The sequence below is a fragment of the Mesitornis unicolor genome, unplaced genomic scaffold (assembly GCF_000695765.1).
Source record: "Mesitornis unicolor isolate BGI_N332 unplaced genomic scaffold, ASM69576v1 scaffold15469, whole genome shotgun sequence".
In the NCBI taxonomy this organism is placed as follows: domain Eukaryota; kingdom Metazoa; phylum Chordata; class Aves; order Mesitornithiformes; family Mesitornithidae; genus Mesitornis; species Mesitornis unicolor.
In genome coordinates this window covers 37166-57381 of record NW_010205347.1, presented here as the reverse complement: position 1 = coordinate 57381, position 20216 = coordinate 37166, and the positions used below count along the sequence as shown (strand labels likewise).

The 20216-nt window shown below is 36.4% G+C and overlaps 1 protein-coding gene across 1 annotated transcript in view; it reads right to left on the bottom strand.

Annotated features, from left to right (window-relative positions):
• Positions 1–20216, bottom strand: part of WWP1 (WW domain containing E3 ubiquitin protein ligase 1) — a 34862-nt gene continuing 14646 nt past the window's right edge. The window contains exons 7-23 of the mRNA XM_010191371.1: positions 19448–19796; positions 17320–17415; positions 16494–16668; positions 13091–13145; positions 12910–12994; positions 12682–12810; positions 11701–11773; positions 11539–11610; positions 10402–10490; positions 7631–7790; positions 5096–5229; positions 4859–4999; positions 3398–3518; positions 2071–2175; positions 1349–1445; positions 964–1036; positions 1–354 (exon numbers count right to left, since the gene is read on the bottom strand). Coding sequence (XP_010189673.1) covers positions 255–354; positions 964–1036; positions 1349–1445; positions 2071–2175; positions 3398–3518; positions 4859–4999; positions 5096–5229; positions 7631–7790; positions 10402–10490; positions 11539–11610; positions 11701–11773; positions 12682–12810; positions 12910–12994; positions 13091–13145; positions 16494–16668; positions 17320–17415; positions 19448–19796 — 2054 coding nt within the window. The 3' untranslated portion in view covers positions 1–254. The remainder of the gene's footprint in view (positions 355–963; positions 1037–1348; positions 1446–2070; positions 2176–3397; positions 3519–4858; positions 5000–5095; positions 5230–7630; positions 7791–10401; positions 10491–11538; positions 11611–11700; positions 11774–12681; positions 12811–12909; positions 12995–13090; positions 13146–16493; positions 16669–17319; positions 17416–19447; positions 19797–20216) is intronic.

The following is a 20216-nucleotide window of genomic DNA, read 5'->3' as shown; positions in this document are numbered from 1 at the left end:
ATATTTTAAATAAGTCTCTTGTCTGCTTTCAAAATTTATGAGGGGTTTTTCTGGTCTTTTGGAAGGGCAATAAATAAAAGTAGAAAAGGCTGAACTGTTTTGCATATCATTGTGGAAGAACGGAGAACAATTACACTTTTAGAGTTCCAGAAAGATCACTGTACAGAACCAAAAGCTTATATACAATTAAGTGTGCAATTTTAGTTGGCTGGGCCTTTCATTATGCAAGATCTCCTTTTCACTCAACGCCACTTCTACTCTTGACCAAATCCTTCTGTTTCTTCAATGGCAAAGAGCAGCTTCTCTTTTAATTGTTCATAGCTTTTATATGGTGGCAGGTCCAAACGATTAAAACTGAGCAGAAGAAAAAGAATGTTAAGTTTATCTAAATCCCACATCTAACACTACAGAACTTGACTGCTGCTAAAAATGTTCTGATCTAACAACTAGAAAACAGTCCCTCCCCAGCTTTCCTGTAGGACCCCTTCAAGGAACTGGAAGGCTGCAATAAGGTCTCCCCAGATTCTTGTCTTCTCCAGGCTGAACAGCCCCAACCCTCAGCCTGTCCCCACAGGGGACGTGCTCCAGCCCTCCGATCATTTTTGCAGCCCTGCTAATCCATAATAATGGCCCTAATAATCAATATTCCTAGTACCAACATGACTTTTATTCACTTATTTAATATTCTCTAAAATAAAGAATTAGGGCAATGCCTCTCAGTCCTATGCAAGAAGGATATCATACTTTCAATAGATTTGATACTGACAAACTGTGTACAGTGCAGTAGCAAAACTTAAGAATACGGCAACCAGAAGGGTTTTCAACACTGGCCTGTCAGAGCAATCAAAAAGCTGAAGATGGAGATACAGAACTGATTCAAATTAGATTTCACTTGATTTGGTAAATGCAAGACCAGAAGAGAGAATCATTAAAGGTACAGAAAGTTTACATGTAACAACTCACCAAGTGTGACTTCTTGGTAACCAGGTTTCCTTACCAACTTTTTCAATGCAGAATTTCTGAGGACCGTTACTTCCTAGAAAAGAAAATTTTAAAAAAGTGCAATCTGTTCCTTTCAAGTAGCACACGGGATACATACTTGACATAAAACACAACTCACATACAGCAGACAGAACTCATTAGGTGCTACTCAATGTTACATGAACATTTCCTAATTTCCTAATCATTTATAAATGTGGCACTATAAATCTGTGGGATTTCTGCCATAAAAAGCCTTTCTAGGCCCAAGCTGATGTAGATGAGGTTCCTGCTGTCTGTACACTTGCAGCATGGTTCATCTGCAAATGGAACAGTTACCATTTAAAACTTTTGGTCACCTTTTACTTACCCATGAGTTCAGCGAATCCACCCAGTGGCAATCTGCAAGTGCCAGTGACGAACTGCAGAAGTCGCATGCGAACCTCGTTGTCTGTTTCTTTTACAAACTAGGCACAGAAATTCAAATGACTTAATAAAAGTCTTTAACATAGTTGGAGACCTTACCTTATTCTGACAATCTAAATAAGCGAGAAAATAACTGGTTTGCATCATTTTCTTTGTCAGAAGTAGCTCTAAAATGGTGATTCATCACAAGAGAGGAACTGCCTAGCTGTGACTTCTCTTTAGGAAATCCATAGAAACTGGGAGCTATTTTTGGAGGTTTTCTTCTGAAAAGAATTCTTAGCCAACTTCATCAAAATTCGAGTTATAATCAGTCAGTGCTAGACTGGCACAGTTAATATGACTGATCATAAATAATATGTGTTATTTCAGATGTACAGGTGTACTACATGTAAGGATATTTAGAAGGTATTTCACTGCTAAAATACAAATAAACTTTATTGTTGTATAATCAATAAGAAGGACAAGATAGAGAAAAACTATTCATGACCCAGCCATCCAAATGTAACACAGGTATCTGAAGTATGCTCCCTAAGAACCAGTAACCTTTCTTCACTGAAAAGAAAGGAAGCAGCAAGAACCTTCATTCAGATGTCATCCCTCCACCCCATGTCATTTGTGTTACAAAACAAAATCCAAAGAAGTCAGAAATTTTACTGATCAACTTACCTGCCAGAACCATATGATCTGCTTGCTATTCCGTGTATAATGACGATAAACAGTGTTCCTCTGCCAGTCTGCCAAATCAACTTCTTGCATACCACAGAGCATAACCTAGAAAAGAGAATTATTATTTCACAATATAAATGTCTACAAACGTAAGTTAAGAGTTAATTTAGTATCTTGTATGAGACACGCAAACTAAAATGGAGGTTCTCGCTCCAAAAAACGGACTGGTAACATTTTCATTTTACTCCGCAGTTAGATTTTCCTTTATCCTAGGTTTGCAGAACTCTTCCAAAAATGTTTATGCATTTAAGTGGGTTGAACGCCTGCATACTAGGAACTTCAGTTTTTTTCTGACTAATAATAAAATAAAAAAAGATACTACCTTTCTCAGAAAAGAAAATCTTTTATTAAAGAGAGCACTATCTCTCCCATTAAAACCCTGCCTCGTATTCCAAGATGATGATGATGATGATTACATTGCTGCTGCTGCTACTGCTACTACTAGTAAAGATAAAACACACTGCAGAGCATAAGCCTGCAAAGTATTCATTACAAGAAGCAATGAAAGGTGAAAGTGGTAAAGGCAAAGCCTCCTAGAAAAATGAACACTAAATAAGATAGATCAAAGTCCTTTCTCAGGAAAAAATCCCATTTAACTTGAGAAGCTTTCAGAGCAACAATCTTTTATATAGAGAACCTTGGCAGGTCTCACAGAAATACGTAAGCGTGGCACTACTGCTTCAAATCAGGAGCCCAAAGTGAACATAGGTCAGGCTGATGGTTAAGTAAACACGGTGCATGCAAGCGATTCCTGTCATCAGCCCCTGGGTTACATATTGAGGGTCTGCAAATTTCAGTTTCAAAACATGCTGGTTCCTCCAGCTTCCTGTCCTTACATGCAATAACCCTAGAACCTACCCTAGACTGTCTATGCAAAACTGAGTAATTGCTGTACACCAGAATCAACTTCTGTGCCATCTGTGACAAAGGAATTCTACCCATCTACCACAGAGGGAAAACTTCTCTATGACCAATGCATCCATCTGTGACCTCATATTCTGATCCTTTCATAGCAACTTGCAAAAGATATTTTAATACTGAGGGTAGAATCTAAAATTCCCAAATGCAAACACCACAAAACACCAATTCAACAGGTACTGGCTTTTCACCATGATTTACCCCCACTGCTCCTATTAAACTCTCCATGTTCCAGAAGCTATCAAGTGCAGCATGCCACAGATGAAAGACTCAAGGTGTGCTATCTATTTAGTAATTTCATATGTTTTACCTTTGCAAAAGGTACAAACGTTGAAGAAGAAAACCTCACCTCCAGCTCCTTTTCGTCAAAATAGTGTAGCCACTGTAGAGGTACAACTTCATTAAATCCATCAAGAAAAGCTTTGGTTTGTTCTCTAACTCCCCGAGAAAATCGCCACTCAGCCATTAGCCTGGGATGGAAAAAACCAAACATCAATCAACCATCACTAGCACTCAATATGAAGAGGTTCAGACATGTCTGATTGCAGCTGTGTTCCCATGAGGGAACACTCCCTCCAATTTTACTTTCTTACACCCTATGATTCCACAGACTGTAAGGGACCTACCATACCAATATCCAAACATTTCCAAACTCGGACAACAGTAAAAGTAGCAAGATGCACTCAGATTTACCAATCCAGTTAAAAAAATATGGATTATTACTGTTGTTGTTGTTGTTATTGTTAGCATTAGTATTATTATTAACAACCTTTCATTAATCAGAATTCAGCAGTCTTTTCATGAAAATAATGCTACTCAGGCATTATGATTTTGTTATGGCAAAATTTCCTCTACCTTAAAAAGTGCATAACCCTAGTATTTCAATGGTAGAAAAAAAATTTCCACTGATTTTAAAATAGTCTGTTCCCAAGACAAAAAAAAAACATGGAGGCAGAGAATAATAAGAAATACTGTTGCTTATAATACCTATAACTAAGGTTGCCCAATACTTCCAGCATAAGTCTATTTCCAGCTTCAACAAAGAGCAGTTATTTTCTGTTTTGAGCTTCTGATTTATGCCAAGATTTGGAGGAAGAGGTAACATTTTTTAAGTTTCAACTAAAATGGTCAAGCTAGTTCTGAATAAAATAAAAAAAAAAGAAAGAAATATATATACCTACTACAGAAACTATTTCACTGTAATTTAACTGGGAACTTTATGTGCAGCACTGGACATGCACTGTATCCCAGAAAAGGATCTGTGCACATCTGAATCTGAGATCAGTCTGAATAGATGGATCAGAAATACAGGTTCAGAAACAGAAAGACAGTGATAGTTTTATGTGAGAAGCAGGAAAGAGCAGCATAACAGAACAAAGAGAAAAAACAGTTTAAGTCACACCACATTATATAACCCTTCCGAATTTCAGTTTCCACAGCTACAGCGAAGTTATGAACAATTTTAAAACCTCCTGTTAAATATGAAGATTTCCCTCCACCTGGATTTGTTACATGAAGTTACTGAAAAGAGCTTTGCTCATTTTCAGTTTCACCTATTCTCTCATTGTACATGTAATAACAAGACTTTTTTTTTGGGGGGTGGGGAATAGGAGGGGAATAGGAGAGATCAAAAAGTACCACAAGATCATGTGTACCAAGATGCAAAAATGTACCAAGATATCGTTTCAATAGTCCAAGAATTACATAGTAAGGGGGGGAGGGGGCGAACCAAATCATATCCTGTGTTAGAAAAGACCAGAGCAACAGAAGAAATACGGAACACTTTTCTTCACCATCTACACCTTCGTACCCAATATATTCTTCTTTGTTCTCCTCCGTTACCAAGATATTTGAACCTCCCGATTTCAGCTCGTGTGAGGTTACTTTTCCTAAGAGCTCCATATCCACACAAAAGTACATTTCCAAGTTACACTCTTCAATGTTATTATCCCTGAATGAAAACGGAAAAAAAAATGCAATGAACTTTAGATAAACAAAAAAAATTCATAAAACATAACACACGCACACACACAAAATATCTACAAACCTTATCCAAATGAGGGAGTTGTAAAATTCAGTATCGATAGATTCTAGATCCTTAATAGTAAGTTTCTTGCTGAGCATTCGTTTGTAGAAAGGCAGAGAAAAACCAGTGTCAATAAATTTCCCATGAAACAAAGCCTGTTGAAGAGAAAAATGTCTGTTTAGCTTTTACTGAACCACTGAATTATTGAAGGATTTCTGGACTTGAATTCTTTTTTTCCCTTCTCCTTCAAATAATAAAAAGTACCAAGAAGCAGTAGCAGCTTGGTATTTAAAAATAATAAAACACTGCATTAAATGGGAAGGAAAAATGATTAATTGGCAGAATTTATCCAAGCATATGTTATGATTACAGTTTAGAAATTCTTTGATAAAAAACCATCTGATAAAATTATTAAGTCTATGAAAAGAAGAAATTACTATGTTTTCTCTTTATTATGTGGATAAATATATATGCCAAGTGTTATTTAATACTACTTGATCATAATATTGATCCTACTTGACTACTACTGCTATTTTTTGAGAACATCCATATATCCTGCAAAATCACCCTTTTCACAGTGCTACTGCAGCTTGTAAAGAACAGTTTTAAAATGCAATCACAGAATGCTTAGGAAAAAACCTTGGAAATCACATTTTTAGCAAGTGATCAATAGAACTAAGAAATTAGTTTCTTCCTTCTACTGCAAAAATAAAATTGAAAAAACAAAGCCCCACACTTGTCTTACCACATGTGTGCAAATCCTGTAAGCTAATTTCTAGTACTGAATATAGTATCACACACACACATGTTTTTATTTTTAAACTGGTTTATACTTCTATGGGAGAGCAAGCTGATAGAAGCAGAAAAATTAAATGTCAAGTGCAACACCCAACCATACAACTTCCTGCTCTTTGCAAAAGTAAGCTCTTTAATAATCTCATTTACTGTCTTTGAGAATCTTAGAGAAAAACATAAAAGTTGCCTCAGCCAACCTCATAACAGCGTTTTGTCACAGAGCAAGATGTGTATTCTCTATATTTAACTCCATTTCAGTTGAAAACATCTGTGGTTATTTCAGTACTCAAAACCAAAAGAAGTCTTTATGACCTGAAAATCACAACTATTTTAGATGTATGAGAAGGACAGAAACTACAACTGCACTTAAAAAGCCTATCGAGACTCCTTATAATGATTCCCAGTGTTTTAAGCCACTAGAGGGTATCCCAGAAGTGCTGCAGGAAGTGTCATCCTCTTTGAACCATGAATATACTCAAACCTTACAATCGACCACAAATAGAAATACAAAAATACTTCAGGAACAAAAAGTTGGTCTTTTAATGAAATTAATTACTTTAATTAAGTTCTTTTCTATGATCTGTACTATTATGAGGTTGTTTTCCTGAAGTTAACATTTAATTTATGGTTTTATCTTACATGCAAGATCAAAAATCAGCAACTAAAGGAAAGAGAATATTCAGCTCTAGCACCTAACTGGCTTTTATCATGTCCTCCTGCTAAATGGTATTACAGCTTGTTGAGGGTTCTAGAAGAAAGAAAAAAGTTGGGAGCCTATTGAAAGTCTTAACCCAATTAAATAAATGTCCGTGACAGCACACAAATGGGGAACTGGGCCACAAAATCCTCAAAATGAGACATGTTATCATCAAAATTGAACAAATTTGTTTCTCGAGAAGCATCTGTAAGAAAAGCAAAACCAAGAAATCTCCCAAACCTAACTTATTTGAAATCTGAAGGTATTTTTCCACTTATGTTACACTTTGCTTGTATTTATTCTAATTTCATACAAAAAGCCTGAACAACAGGACAGGACGACAGTCTCTGCAATCTGAAAATGCACTGCTATCTACTGTTTTTGGTTTCATATTCACTATGTTCAGGGAGGTTGCTGAGGGCTACCTGAAGACACCATGATGATTATGTGGAAGGATGACTGTATCATTACATGGAAGGAAAGAAATGTGACACAACAGGAGGCCACTACAGAAAACAGACTGGGTGGTACCAGAAGAAAAAATGATACAACACAGCTGGTCAGATTTGAGTTTAAAAGAAACCTGACAGCAGAGAATCAGCTCTCTGCCAGCTTCTGCTCTCCTCAGTATCTAGCCTTTGTATCCATGTGCGCACATTTAAATCTAGGCTCACTCTACTCTGCAGAACATTTCCAACTCATTTTTTCTCATACAGTAAGGTATACAAAGTCTAACTGAGGAGCCTTCTTCAGAAAATGCTAGTCACATTTTTCAGAGCATCAGTATTCAGACATTCAATCAAACAGCAGTGTGCATGAAGTACATACATCCAACTGATAAAAATAAAATATTATATTGAATGTCATATTAACTTCCATCACTATGAAACTGGAGTGTGTAAGAGACTTAACTCTCAGGGAATGTTTTGGCTCAATAACCTTACATGCCTTATTCTTCCATTTCTAAGAGATTAATATAACCTGTAACAACTGTAACAACAAACACTGTTCAGGAATAAATGTATGGCTACAGCAAATAATAAAAGCTTAAAAATCTAACCTACCATGGCAATAAAGCGCCCAATGAAACAGAAATATGAAAGATGATCAGGATTGATTGTTGATGCTGGATTTATCTGCAGGCAATAGTTGCTCTTGCCAGCATATTCAAATAGGCAGTACATAGGGTTCAGTACTTCATGGGAAAGCAAGAAAAACCATTCTCTAAGGAAAAAAAAAACATGTATACACATAAAAACCATCAAATACAGATGTTTATCACCATTCCCCTTAGGTAACTAGCACAATGGTCAAATTAGATGCAAACTTAGAAAAATAATATAAGCAGTATTGTCTTAGAATCACAGAATAATATATGCATTATATACTTCTTAAATATAAAGACATCATTATTAAAAACAATAATGTTAGAAAGTCATGGTATCCAAAATTTAGAGACAAATATTAAGATTGTCACTTGAACACACCCTTATAGCACACATTTTAGCTGCACATTAGTAACATTTTTGCCTGCACAGTCCTTGACTCAACCTATACCCAGTATTTATCCTCCTCATGCCGCTTTACTGCATACAACTGAAACCTTTATTCAGAAAAACTACAGATTATTCCATGGGCAGTCCTTATTATAAACAACCTAGATAAAACAAAACAAAACAAAACAAACCCCCAAACCACAGCACATCTCATTTGCTTTCCCAGTCTGACAGCAGAACACACACTGAGTTACTGTGGTTTAACAAATTACCATGCATCAGTTAAGCCCACAGGACCCGACAATGTGAAAATATAATTTTGTTGAGGTTTAACTAATACATGTTATTCACCACTTTCAGCTGACCTGAAATAATAGTCGAATCTGGTGTTTCAGTGTTACGATAGCTCATTTTTAGAATAATTGTTGCTTTACGCTAGTTGTATATAATCAGAGACCTCAAATGCAGTCACATACACTCAGGAGCTTTTGTATCAGGCCCTCAATGCTTGGAAGTGAACAAACGAGGCTGAGGGAACAGCCACAAAAAAAGCTAAAAGTCTCTCCTATAACTGCAGGGACTGAATTTCACCCTGACTGCCTTTCAGTTGCCACATTTAAGAGGTATCTTTTCTATCTCTATATTTCCCTAAGATAGGAAACAGAAATGAGAGGTTTGCTGGCATGTTTCTCCTAACAGTTCTATGAATCACAGAATGGTTTGGGTTGGAAGGGATCTTAACGATTATCTGGTCCAAACCCCCTGCCATGAGCAGGAACACTATCATGGATCATGATTCACTACAATACACTTACAACCCAAAGGCCAAGCAGAAAGAGTAAATGGCAAAAGGCAGCTAGGATATGATAATCCTAATGGGGTTCTGCGTATCTTCTAATAAGCATGAGAATGTTGTACAGCATCCTATGCAAGTTTTATGCTGAGATAATTATATTAACTCTGCATAGAAGCATCAAATTTAATAGGCATTTGAATTAGACCAAAGCCAGAAAACAAAGGAGGAATCGAAGAAATCAGCCATTAACAAGTTTGCAGAAGCAATGAATTTTTCCCAACAGCTAGAACTAGTCACAGGACATAGTGTCAGACTGGTCCTGCTAAACACAAGGTAAAAATCTGGAGGGAACACTGAGTTTAGCCTGCTGAGAGACAGCTGATAAATCAGGAGCATCAGCTTTCTATGTTTGTATTAATCCAATTTTACATAAGCAAATCAGTACATGAACATTTACTCAGTGTAACTTAAAAATTCTCAGCTCAAGTTACAGTAAGATCTGTACTGCTCCTCAATTTCAAAATCTTGGGCAAGACTTATTCCTAAAACTATAAAATTATACAATTCATATATTTGTTAGTTATTTATTCTGCTACTTTCTGTGATTAACACTCTTCAGTTAAATTATTCTAACACCACTTCTTCCGAATACTTTTTTTCTCTGGAACAGACTACTCAAACTCTCGTGGTTCCCATCCTGCGCCTAGGGCCATCATGGCAGGGACATCAACCAAACAAAACCATGCAGAGCAAAAATTGGATTCCTCCCTGCAGTCACTCCCCAAAAGCCTATCAGACTGCAGTTCAGAAGCATAACCACCCACATTTCCAAAGAAGCTCAACCTTCAAAGCCAGGCTTCCTTACTTAAAAATACTACATATTTTCACTGAACTTCATTTTAACACAGTAAGGTACATAAAACCACAACAAAACCAAAACAGAAAACCTTTACATAAAAAAAAACCAAGCAACCAACGAAACAGGAAAAATTCTATCATCTGACTACTTCTAATTCCCTAGGTCTGCAGTAGTACTGAAATTTTCATCCTAATAGTAACATTTCAGTCAAGTAAAAGGCAGCAGTAGTCAGTGCTTGCTTCTGTATGGTCAACAGGTGAAACACACTTCGTCTATGTTTTTCCTGTTACCATCTTTTCCCTCCAAATTACACTTCAGATTCTAGAAAAACTTGTAGTCTAGCTGTTCCGCATTCCTGTGCAGCCTACTTAGCCTGCTCATCTGCTGCTACACCTCATGCCTGCACTACTCTCCTCTCGAATAACACAGCCTAGAGCAATTAACTGGCATTAAAAAATTTCAATTTAAGTATCAATCTTTGTTATGGGTTATAACCTTGCATAAGTAAAACGTACGTCTCAGTTGTTCAGTTCTTTGACAATTACCAGTGCTGCCAGTTTCACCTCCTTAATAGATTAAGAGGAGCTAAAAAGGTAACTAGGGTCAGACTGCAAAAGCAAGCAGTTTCGTTGCCAACAGAATGAAATTAAAAAAATAAAAACTATTTTAAACATTTTTTTTTACCTTGCCAAGCCACCATAATCCAATCCTTCTTCTCCTCTAAATATAACATATAATCTTCTCCTCAAATCATAGGGTTTTAATGCCATAATCTATCAAAAAACACCAAAAATTGCAGTAAGTTATAAATTATACATTGTCAACACAATCACTCCTTCTTATTCAGATGTTATTTAATTGATACAGAGATGCCATATATGTCAAATGTTTAAAGAGATTTGGCAAGCAATCAGACCAAGTCAAGGAACATGCAGTCAATGAACTGCATACAAAAATACCAACTCAGACTTAAAATCCTTGAGCAGCAGACTGCTAGCAAGTGGGAGAGCATATCTGGAAAGTATCACTATATGGCTGCCCTGTTCTTACACTCTTCCTAAGGCATGCTTTATCATTAAAGGAAAACAGGCAAAAATGTATTTCATCCGATGTATCACAGATTTTTCATTTTAGGCAAATCACTTAAAAAGTAATGTAATCTAAAGTAAGTGTAATATACTTTCATTAAGAATAATCTTTTTACTTACAGAGAATCCCTCTCAAGAGGTATTGATGTGGTGACAGCAGCAAGAATTTTTATTGTTACAGAGAAATAAGCAAGGAACACACATTGGCTGCAGACTGCAACAGCTCAAGAACTGTAAACTTCTATTACACAGACTTAACGTTTGAAGGACAAAGCAGGATACCAGTTTTAATTGGATAAAACAAGATTTTGTGATGCATATAACCACACACAAGAATCAGAAAAGCAAATCTGACGTGGTTAAGCTAATATGGTATGCAATGTGGTTAAGCTGTGGAACTCTTTACCACAGGATGTTGTAGTTGCAGAAAGTTCACAAGAGCAGCACAGACAAGCGCACAGAAGAGAAGTCCCTTGAGGATTATTAAATACCCAGAAACCACATCAAGCTCAAGAAGCACTTCAACTGTAAACAGTCTGGAGCTGAAAGACCATTTGCTAAAAGTACTGTATACATTACTTCTGTTCTTACGATCTTCCCTAAGAATCCTTCTTTGGCTAATACCAGTGGAAGATTACTGTGCCTGAAGGACCATCAGTCTGAACTGGCTATGCCCAAATTTGTTCTTATGCTTTGTCTTGATAAACAAACACAGCAATCATTGGAGGCTTACTTGCTGGAAGGAATCCTCAAACAAAGTCTGTCTGGACACATTGATTTTCACATGACTTGGCAGTGCATTGGACTGTAATCATAAGGCAATAATGTTAAAAGGCAGCACATATAAGTGTAAATTCAAATCGTTTCAAAAAGTAAATAATTACTTAATCAGTACCTGACACAAGTAACGGAAATGAGCAAGTTTCCACCTAAAGCTACGCTCATAAGCAATCTGTGGCCCTTTATTTCTGCAAGGAAATATATTTGAGACACATTAACCATACAGACATCCAACAGTAGTTTCAATACTAAACAATAGCATGTAGATTTCAAAAATACACAAAAATTGTTACTGTAAGATATGATCAGAAACAAAATGCAGTTGGTGGTTTAGTCAGATGGTCTTCCATCCTCCACATCCCCCCTTTTTTTGTTGTTTAAGATGCTAGTCAATTTACCAACTTTAAGAAAAAAGCAGAAATCTAGAGGATTTCATATCCCTTTCAATCTTGTAAACATTACAAGCCAGCTAAAGGAGAGACATCTCATCTGCTGTTCCTTTCTTGTTCACTGAGAGGAAGACTGCTAAATTAGGCTTCATAAATTCAGCTGCTTGCAGAACCATGAAGGAATGTCTAGTACAATATTCTACAGGCTCTTTGAATGAAGGGCCATCAACACATCATCAGAAGTAAACCCTACCCTACAGAAAAGACATTAAGAGAGCCACTGCAGGTTGGGTCAGTATTTCAGACTTAACTATTGTCAAAAAGTTTGCACATAGAATTTTTGAAATTTAAAATGACTTTGTTAAGACATTAACACTGCTAGAGGGTGTATAACTATAAGCAGTATTCATTACAATCATTTGCTGTTTCTTTAAAAATTTAAGCATTAGCTACATTAGTTTAGTATTCAAGTTTACTTCACTTTCCCTTTTTACTTATAAAACAATTACAGTCTTGTTTATTTTAAAAGTATATTAAAACTATCAGATAAAGTTTAAAAATAGATTAAATGTACAGGACAAAAATTTGTTCATAATTTAGTGCTCAATTCCACCTAAAAGTACAGATTGTCTTCTAGCATAAGAAGACTTCATTATTAAACTATAACAAGTTAAAACTTAAAAAAAAGTATTTAATTTGTCACTTACACAGAAGATTTCCCAGTACGAGGATCATTGAAGGTGGTGGTTCTTGTATTATGGTCAACAAAGTATCTGACACCTTCTCTGGTGTATCTGATTTCCCAGCCCTCTGGAAGAGGGTCCTCATTTTGTAAACTGCAGAAGAGATTGCAGACAGTACTTTTTTCCCCCATATCATGACATATAAGAACTAAGCAAGATCTTTTAATCTGCACAGTCAATATACACACCTACCCTTGAGTTCGAGGGTCTTCCCACTGCGTTGTCTTTGTGTTATGATTTACAAAATACACCCTATCATTCGAATCCACTCTCCTTTCTAGGGAAAAAAAAGAATTAAAAAACCCACTATACACCAATTGCACTCCAAATTTCTTAAACTCCATTTCTTGAAATGAACAGCTAATTAACTTACCCCAACCTGGTGGTAAAGGCCCAAGTGGATCATTTTCTGCTGACAACATTGAAGCCTATTTAGAAACAAGAGGACATTCAGTTAGGCCAAATATTAGTTGTATTTTTTCCTTAATGTGCTTTAAGATTACGACTAGTTCTGAAGTCTACCCATTCTGAAAAAACATCATGGCATTTTTAGTCTGTTTTTGTGAAGAACATAGGTCATATGATAATAAGAGATGATCTGTGCACTTGCCTCCACTGTTTACAACCCAAGCTACCCTCCCTTTCCCTTCCTACAATCAAACTTGAGAGTCAGTGGTCTTAAAAATGTACAGTTCACAGAAGTTTTGCGGAAGCATGTATAACAGATAAGCACAATGTTCTTGCTTAAGAACGTGCTTTACTACAATAAACATTTCCAAGCACAGTGAGTATTGCTAACATAAGGTTTTTTGCTTCCTCAATACGTGATGTCTTTCCTGCATGTTTGGCTATTTTCAGACTTTGTCATTCTTTGCAAATGCAGCTGCATTCATTAAAATATGTGGATGGTTAAAATTATACCAGCATACTGTAAGGTTAAAAGGAAAATAAGTAAGTAAAAGAAACAGATTATATGTAAAACCATGGTAAGTTTGTAATATACTGTAACCTTGCAGAAGTTCCCCAGCAGCTCCCAGCTGCCCAAGCATGGGAAAAAATAAAACGTAAAATGCAGAAATCCCCCAGGCTGCAGGATCCATGCTCTGATTTATAACTAAAAGTATCCACTCCCTAAAATGTTTTTATGTTTCTTTTGGCTCGTTTGTTTGGGGTTTTTTTTTGTACAGAATGACATTTTGATATATGAGAAACAACCTACTTTTTTCAAAAAGTATCTTAAGGATCACTTTGCTACTAATATTGCTTTATATAGCATCTGCAATCTAAAAATCTCAAATCCCCTTAGGGGTTTAAAACAGCAAATTCAGCCAACAAAAGCTACAATATTTTTCCCGTGAAACAGAAACAGAGCAAAGATCAGAAGAAGATGCAATAGTTACACTCAAAAACAAGCTGCCTCTTTGTTCTGGCCACCGGCTCCTACATGTGAAGAGAATTATCATTATCTCAGCAGCAAATGCAGTCAGCCTTCTCTGCTTTTGAAAACTATACAGTCACAACGACCCTGTAACCAAAGTCTTCTCTGTGGTGAGCATAAACAGAACAGCAAACAGAAAATGCTGTCTGCCAGAGAACTGAATGGTGGCACAATTCAGAGATTTCCAATCTTTTTAATGGATTTGTGTGTGGCTGCTGGCTAATGTCTATTTAACAGAACACTGTGTTTGAATTTGGCTCATCTCATGCCACACTAGGCAGTGGCATGAGATGAGCCAAATTCAATACCAAAAGGAGTACAATATATTAACCCAGGTAAGAATAGAAGCAACTAAAGTAACTATAGCTTATCCATTTTTCTCCATATAGCTCAGCTTTGACCATTCAAGGTAACTGAAACATTCTTGTACTCATTAAAATTATTAATTCGCTTTTTACCAAAAAATAAATTATACTCTCACTTATAAACTGCTATATGGGTAGAGTACTGGTATGACACCAGAGAAGGAAAAGTTAGTTGTAGTTTGACCTTAACAATTCTAGAAGAAAAGCATACAGCAGCACTAAAATAAAAAACCTTTTTCAACATAATTTCAATTTTTTCCCCCAGCAAAATGTGAGTTCTAGGTATGCACCTGATACGCTACTTAGAAAACAAAATTCTAAAGAGAAGCAAAAGAGTCAAGTTAAATTTTCTCTTCCTTCAAGTATATTGTGTCTCACAAACAAATCCTAATTTAATGATTTTAAAGTCAGACAAGACATTTCAAGAAATGAGTCTGTGGTTTTCAGTAAGAGTTACCATTAAATGAAGAAAGGAACATCATGTAATTTACAAAACACATTGTTCCCTGAGAGAATAAATCTAGCTCAAAACAAAATACATCTTAGGATTAGGAAAAGTTAGAGCTTTCTTAGATGTTTAAGTAACTGATCAAAGTAGTACACAAGTAAAAAGAGTTGCTCAGTGAGAGCTAATGGCAATGTTTCACTTATGATTCTTGGATTTGCATAAAAAATTACCAATGTGTTTAAATACCTGAAGGAAGGGAGCAAAAAGGACAGAGCCTAGATGTTTCTAGTGGTACCCAGCGCCAAGACCAGAGGCAATGGGCACACACTAAAACAGGAGGTTCCCTCTCAACATCAGGAAGCACTTTTTCACTGTGAGGGTGATCAAGCACTGGCACAAGTTGCCCATGGAGGTTGTGGAGTCTCCATCCTTGAAGGTATTTAAAGATGTCTGCACGTGGTCCTGTGCAACTGGCTCTAGGTGGCCCTGTCTGAGCAGGGTGGTTGGACCAGATGAGCTCCAGAGGTCCCTGTCAACCTCAACCATACTATCTTTCTCTAATTGCATAACATAAATTGACTTTGATGCTCAGCTCCAGGAGTTAAGAAAATGTCGTGATGCATGTTTCTCCTACTGCTAGTGACGAACTATAATGTCTAATCGGGAAATGAGAAGCTGAGAATTGTCAAATATAAGAATACTGCAGCACCCTTTACTTCAGAAGGGTACTTGAATAAACATCATATTCAAGGCAAAGTTAGGTCTGTGGACGCATAGAGTCCTAGTCCATGAAGCTGTTTCAAATATTTACTTCAATGGTTTCTTCTGTAAAACACTCCAGCTTTGCTACATATCACTTACAAAGTCTCTGGGATTGGATCTTTTTTTGAGACCAAACACAATTCTTAAAATGGACTTTTTAGAGTGACAGTAACATGCAGACACTGTCATTCTTAACTCTGAAAAAAGCAACTATGCTATTTATCCAGTAACAGATGGAAAAATTCGTCTCAAGAAATAATCTTCTTTGAGGGTACTCATGATATTTTCTTCAGGTAGAAGAAAGTGAGCAACTATATGAGAAAAATGGCAAAATCACGTAGGAAATTCCAGAGCTTAACCAGGTGCATAAGCTTCAAAGTAAGCTGAAAGTAAAAGAATTGCCTCCTGTAATAATGAATTACTCTTAACCACTAAAACATGTTCAAAGTGCCCATAACAGCTTTTACGTTCCTTTTCGGTTAAGGGACTGCTTTAGATTTACTTCTTACTGTCATTAAAAGTCTTAAGTATCATGCAGTACACAAGGCTCAAATTAGGGAAAAGACTCAGAAAGGAGTACTTTTTGCCTTTAAGGACGATTTTTGTTAACATTTTTCAACATAATAGGAATCTGAAAAACTGATGTCAAATGTCTTGTAACACATACGGTTGAATAGTTATGAAATAACTTCAGAAAAGGTTAAAGAACAAAATGTATGCCTAACACCTCTCTACTTATTTTAAAATTTTATGTAGAAGTTACCGAATAGAGGTATCGTTGGTTGAATTGTTGCATAGCTCCCTGCAGTTGATTCCGTTGCGACTGCCATTGCTCAAAGTTCCTCACTGATTCCATTGTTGGTCGCTGCCACGTTGTTGTTCTGGTGTTGTGGTCCACATAGTAAACCCTCCCACGATCATCAACTCTTCTTTCCCAGCTTTCAAGACAGACAAATGTTAGTAGCTAAATTTTTCAGTAACATTACATAACTCATTTTCTCTTTATGTTAAATTCCTAGATTTTTTTACTTCCTTGAATGAAGTACTGGAGTCACAGGCATGATTTTAGTTTCTAAAGTATACAAAAGTACTCCCCAACTTCATTGGCAGAACGACAACCACAATAAGCAGAGACTTCAAGCAATAGCATGCTCAGCTCTCCATCACCTCATTTTTAACTTTGTTAATTCCTGTGACCATAAGCAATGTTGTCAGGTTTCACAGAAAACAATTTGCCTGGAAATCTGAGGTTTGGAACCAGTGCACTACACCAAGCGGTGTCACCCTAAATAAAGGTCGTCAAACAAGTATCATTTATGCTTAAGTTTTAAAGGAACAAAATAATTTCGTAACCATATTTGAACAAGTGATCAGAGCAAGCAGTATATACAGTACCAACACTCTTGTAACGATAGCTGCAATTAATAGAATTCTAAATTAACTGAAAGCTAGAACATCTTAATATATGATGTATGATACAGTTTCAATGAGCTGCTTATTAAAGCTGGTACTTTTTCCTGCACCAAACAAACAAACAAACAAAAAAAATAGTACTTTTATCCTTTTTAAATCAGAAAAGTCTACATTACCCAGGAGGTAAAGGCTGTGGTCTTTCCCATGTTGTAGTTCGTGTGTTGTGATCAACATAATAGGTTCTACCATGAGGATCCTTTCTTTGTTCCCACCTTCAAGACAAAAAAACTTTCACCTAAGTCAGGGTGAAAATGCTTCCTCTGGACTTATTTTCCACTAAGCCAAAAAAGTACCTTGGTATTGAATGAAAATACTATGATCCAAAACTCATTCTAAAATCCCAAAGAGAAGTCACACTAGAATACTTATCTTGGTACATAAAATGAGCATACATCAATATTCACAGTAATTTTCAAATTCTATTTAAGGTATCTGAAAACCAAGTACATTAATTATCTGATCAAGTCTTAGATGCTAAAATAACCTCATTCAGAAGCGTTTAGAGACACATGCTTTGCATTCCGAAGCACATGCCTCTCACAAAAGAAAAGTTTACCTTTTGAAGCACCATACCCTATATCAAAAAAACAACAGGATCTTTCAAAGTGAACCTGAAATGTGTGCTTTCCTGTGTTTCTATTTCCTATCCTGCTAATTTCTCTCTCTCATATCCCTGGGGATTATTTCTTCAGTTTTATTTGCAAAGCAAACTTACACTGAAGATGAAGAGAGGATCAAACATTATAAATAATTGAAGCTTCACGCTGCTGAGAACTGACATAATGCAATAAAAGTATTTATAAATGGGAGAGGAAACCAGGATAAATGTTAGACAAAAAGCTGAAGCCTTTGCTTGTATTAGATATATGCTTGGTTTTCTTATATACATAATTAATTAGCTCCTAAAAATGTAGGCAGAACACCTTGTCTGCTACTCATAGGATTTCATGTGCATTTCCTGGCTAGCAGAGTATCCAGTAAAACTCCTACAAAATGTTTTCTGTGGTTCAAGAGATTAAATGCCAGGATTACAAGGAGGTAAGAGTGGAGCAGCATCATGTTATAGAGTTGATAGGGCTAAACATAATGGAAACTCAACTAGATTTGGGGGGAAGGGGCAGGGAACCACAAAACAAACAAACAAAACCCAAAAGAACCACAAAACCCACGGAAACTATATCAGGGAGAAATGATGAAGAAATGCATTGGCTACAGTGTGCACTATGCCTGGAACAACTATCCCAATGGGAAAGCACGTAACTAACTTTTTTTAAAAAGTGTGCTTGGAGGGGGGACGATAAAGAGCTTGCACTATCAAAGCATCTGAATATTAAAAACTTATTAAGTCTTCCCAACAACATAAATACAATATTTCTGTCTTTTTAGATGCTTGCTTTCATGTTTATCCAACTGCAGAAACTCAAGTGAAGTGTCACTTATAACTTACTGAACCTCCTTCAGAGGGAGCAGGTACAAGACAGGCCCTCTGAAAGACCAGCTACAATGACTCAAGTATATACTCTTTGGGCAAAAAACAATTTCTGTGCGCGGAAAATGCTAAAATAGTTAATATTTAGTACATTACAGAAATGTCTGTATTTTCAGTTAGTTACTGAAGACATCTTTTCACCCAAACATGAAAGCATCTATAGAAAAATTTTAAGATCAATACATGTATTTGAGCAGGTACTATATTTTCATTAAATATCTAACCACATCTTTACCTTTAGGTTTAGGACTACACAAGTAAGTTTTTTAGCAACCTACTAGGTTAAAAGTTTCTAGCTGTTCAGAGCACATACATACACTTCAAATCTGTATTTTTATCTATAACATTATTGTTACACTGCAAGCACCCAGAAGTATTTCTAGATTATTTCATTCATTTTCATTTCTCTGTATTTTGGTCCCTACTGCATTCTCATAGTTTAAGAGCCAATCGGGTACCAAATTATGACCCAAATAATTTTGACTATATCAAATGAAAAGTCTTCACATCCATAATGCCCAAGAGTTTGTCTGTTTAGATCACAATACCGTCTCAGCAAGTCAGTTTCTGGGACAAGAGCTCCTAGCCAGTTACAGCAGCAGTGAAAACCCCATTTTAGACTAAATAACCCCATCTCAGCTAACTGACTTGCATTTGGCAATCCCAGTATAGAATTAAATTTTTGGTTTTTTCATATGCATGTTCAGACGGAAACATTATAAACAGATTATAGCATTAAAATCAAGACCACATACCCTGGTGGCAAAGGTTCTGTGCTGGCATTACCAGGCTGCTGTCTTACAGGTTCTGCAGATGCACTTGAGGTGGTGGACGATTCCCTTGGTTTTGCTGCATCTGCTGCTGTACTGTTCCTAGCATTAGGCTGCGCACAGTCTGTTGCAGCTGTAGATTCCAGTCCAGCAGACACAACAGGTGATGTAGAAGTGTGGCCTTCAGAGGAACCACTTGCTTCTGCTGTGGTCTGAGGTTCTGTTGTAGTGCTAGTGCAATCTGAAGATGAGGGAGCTTCGACTGAACCTGCCGGAGCCTCAGACACAGAAGAATTACCAGCTTCTGGTGCAGAGGCGGATGACTCGCCATTAACTGAGAAATTGCAAATAAGAACACGTGTGCATCAGAATATGGTGAGATTTACTTTTCAAATGACCAACTTTTGAAGTAAATGACATAGAAGGAATATGTTTCAGTCACACCTATATGCTATAAGCAGCATTTTTGTTTAAGATGGCAAAATGTCATGATGCATCTGCCTCAGTTAGAGCTGTAATTAAAACTTACAGTCTGCAAGCCATTCTCTGCTAAGTTAATTTCTTAGATCCTGCATATATTTGGTCAACTCAATGTTATACCTTACTCTTTAGATTAGCAAAAAGTACCCATCTGCTTTCCAGAAAACAGTACTTTATTCACTTTGAAACTCTGAACTTACATCAACTTCAAAAAAGAATATGGACTGGTATGATACTAAAGAAAAATACTAAAGGATAAATAATATCATGAAAT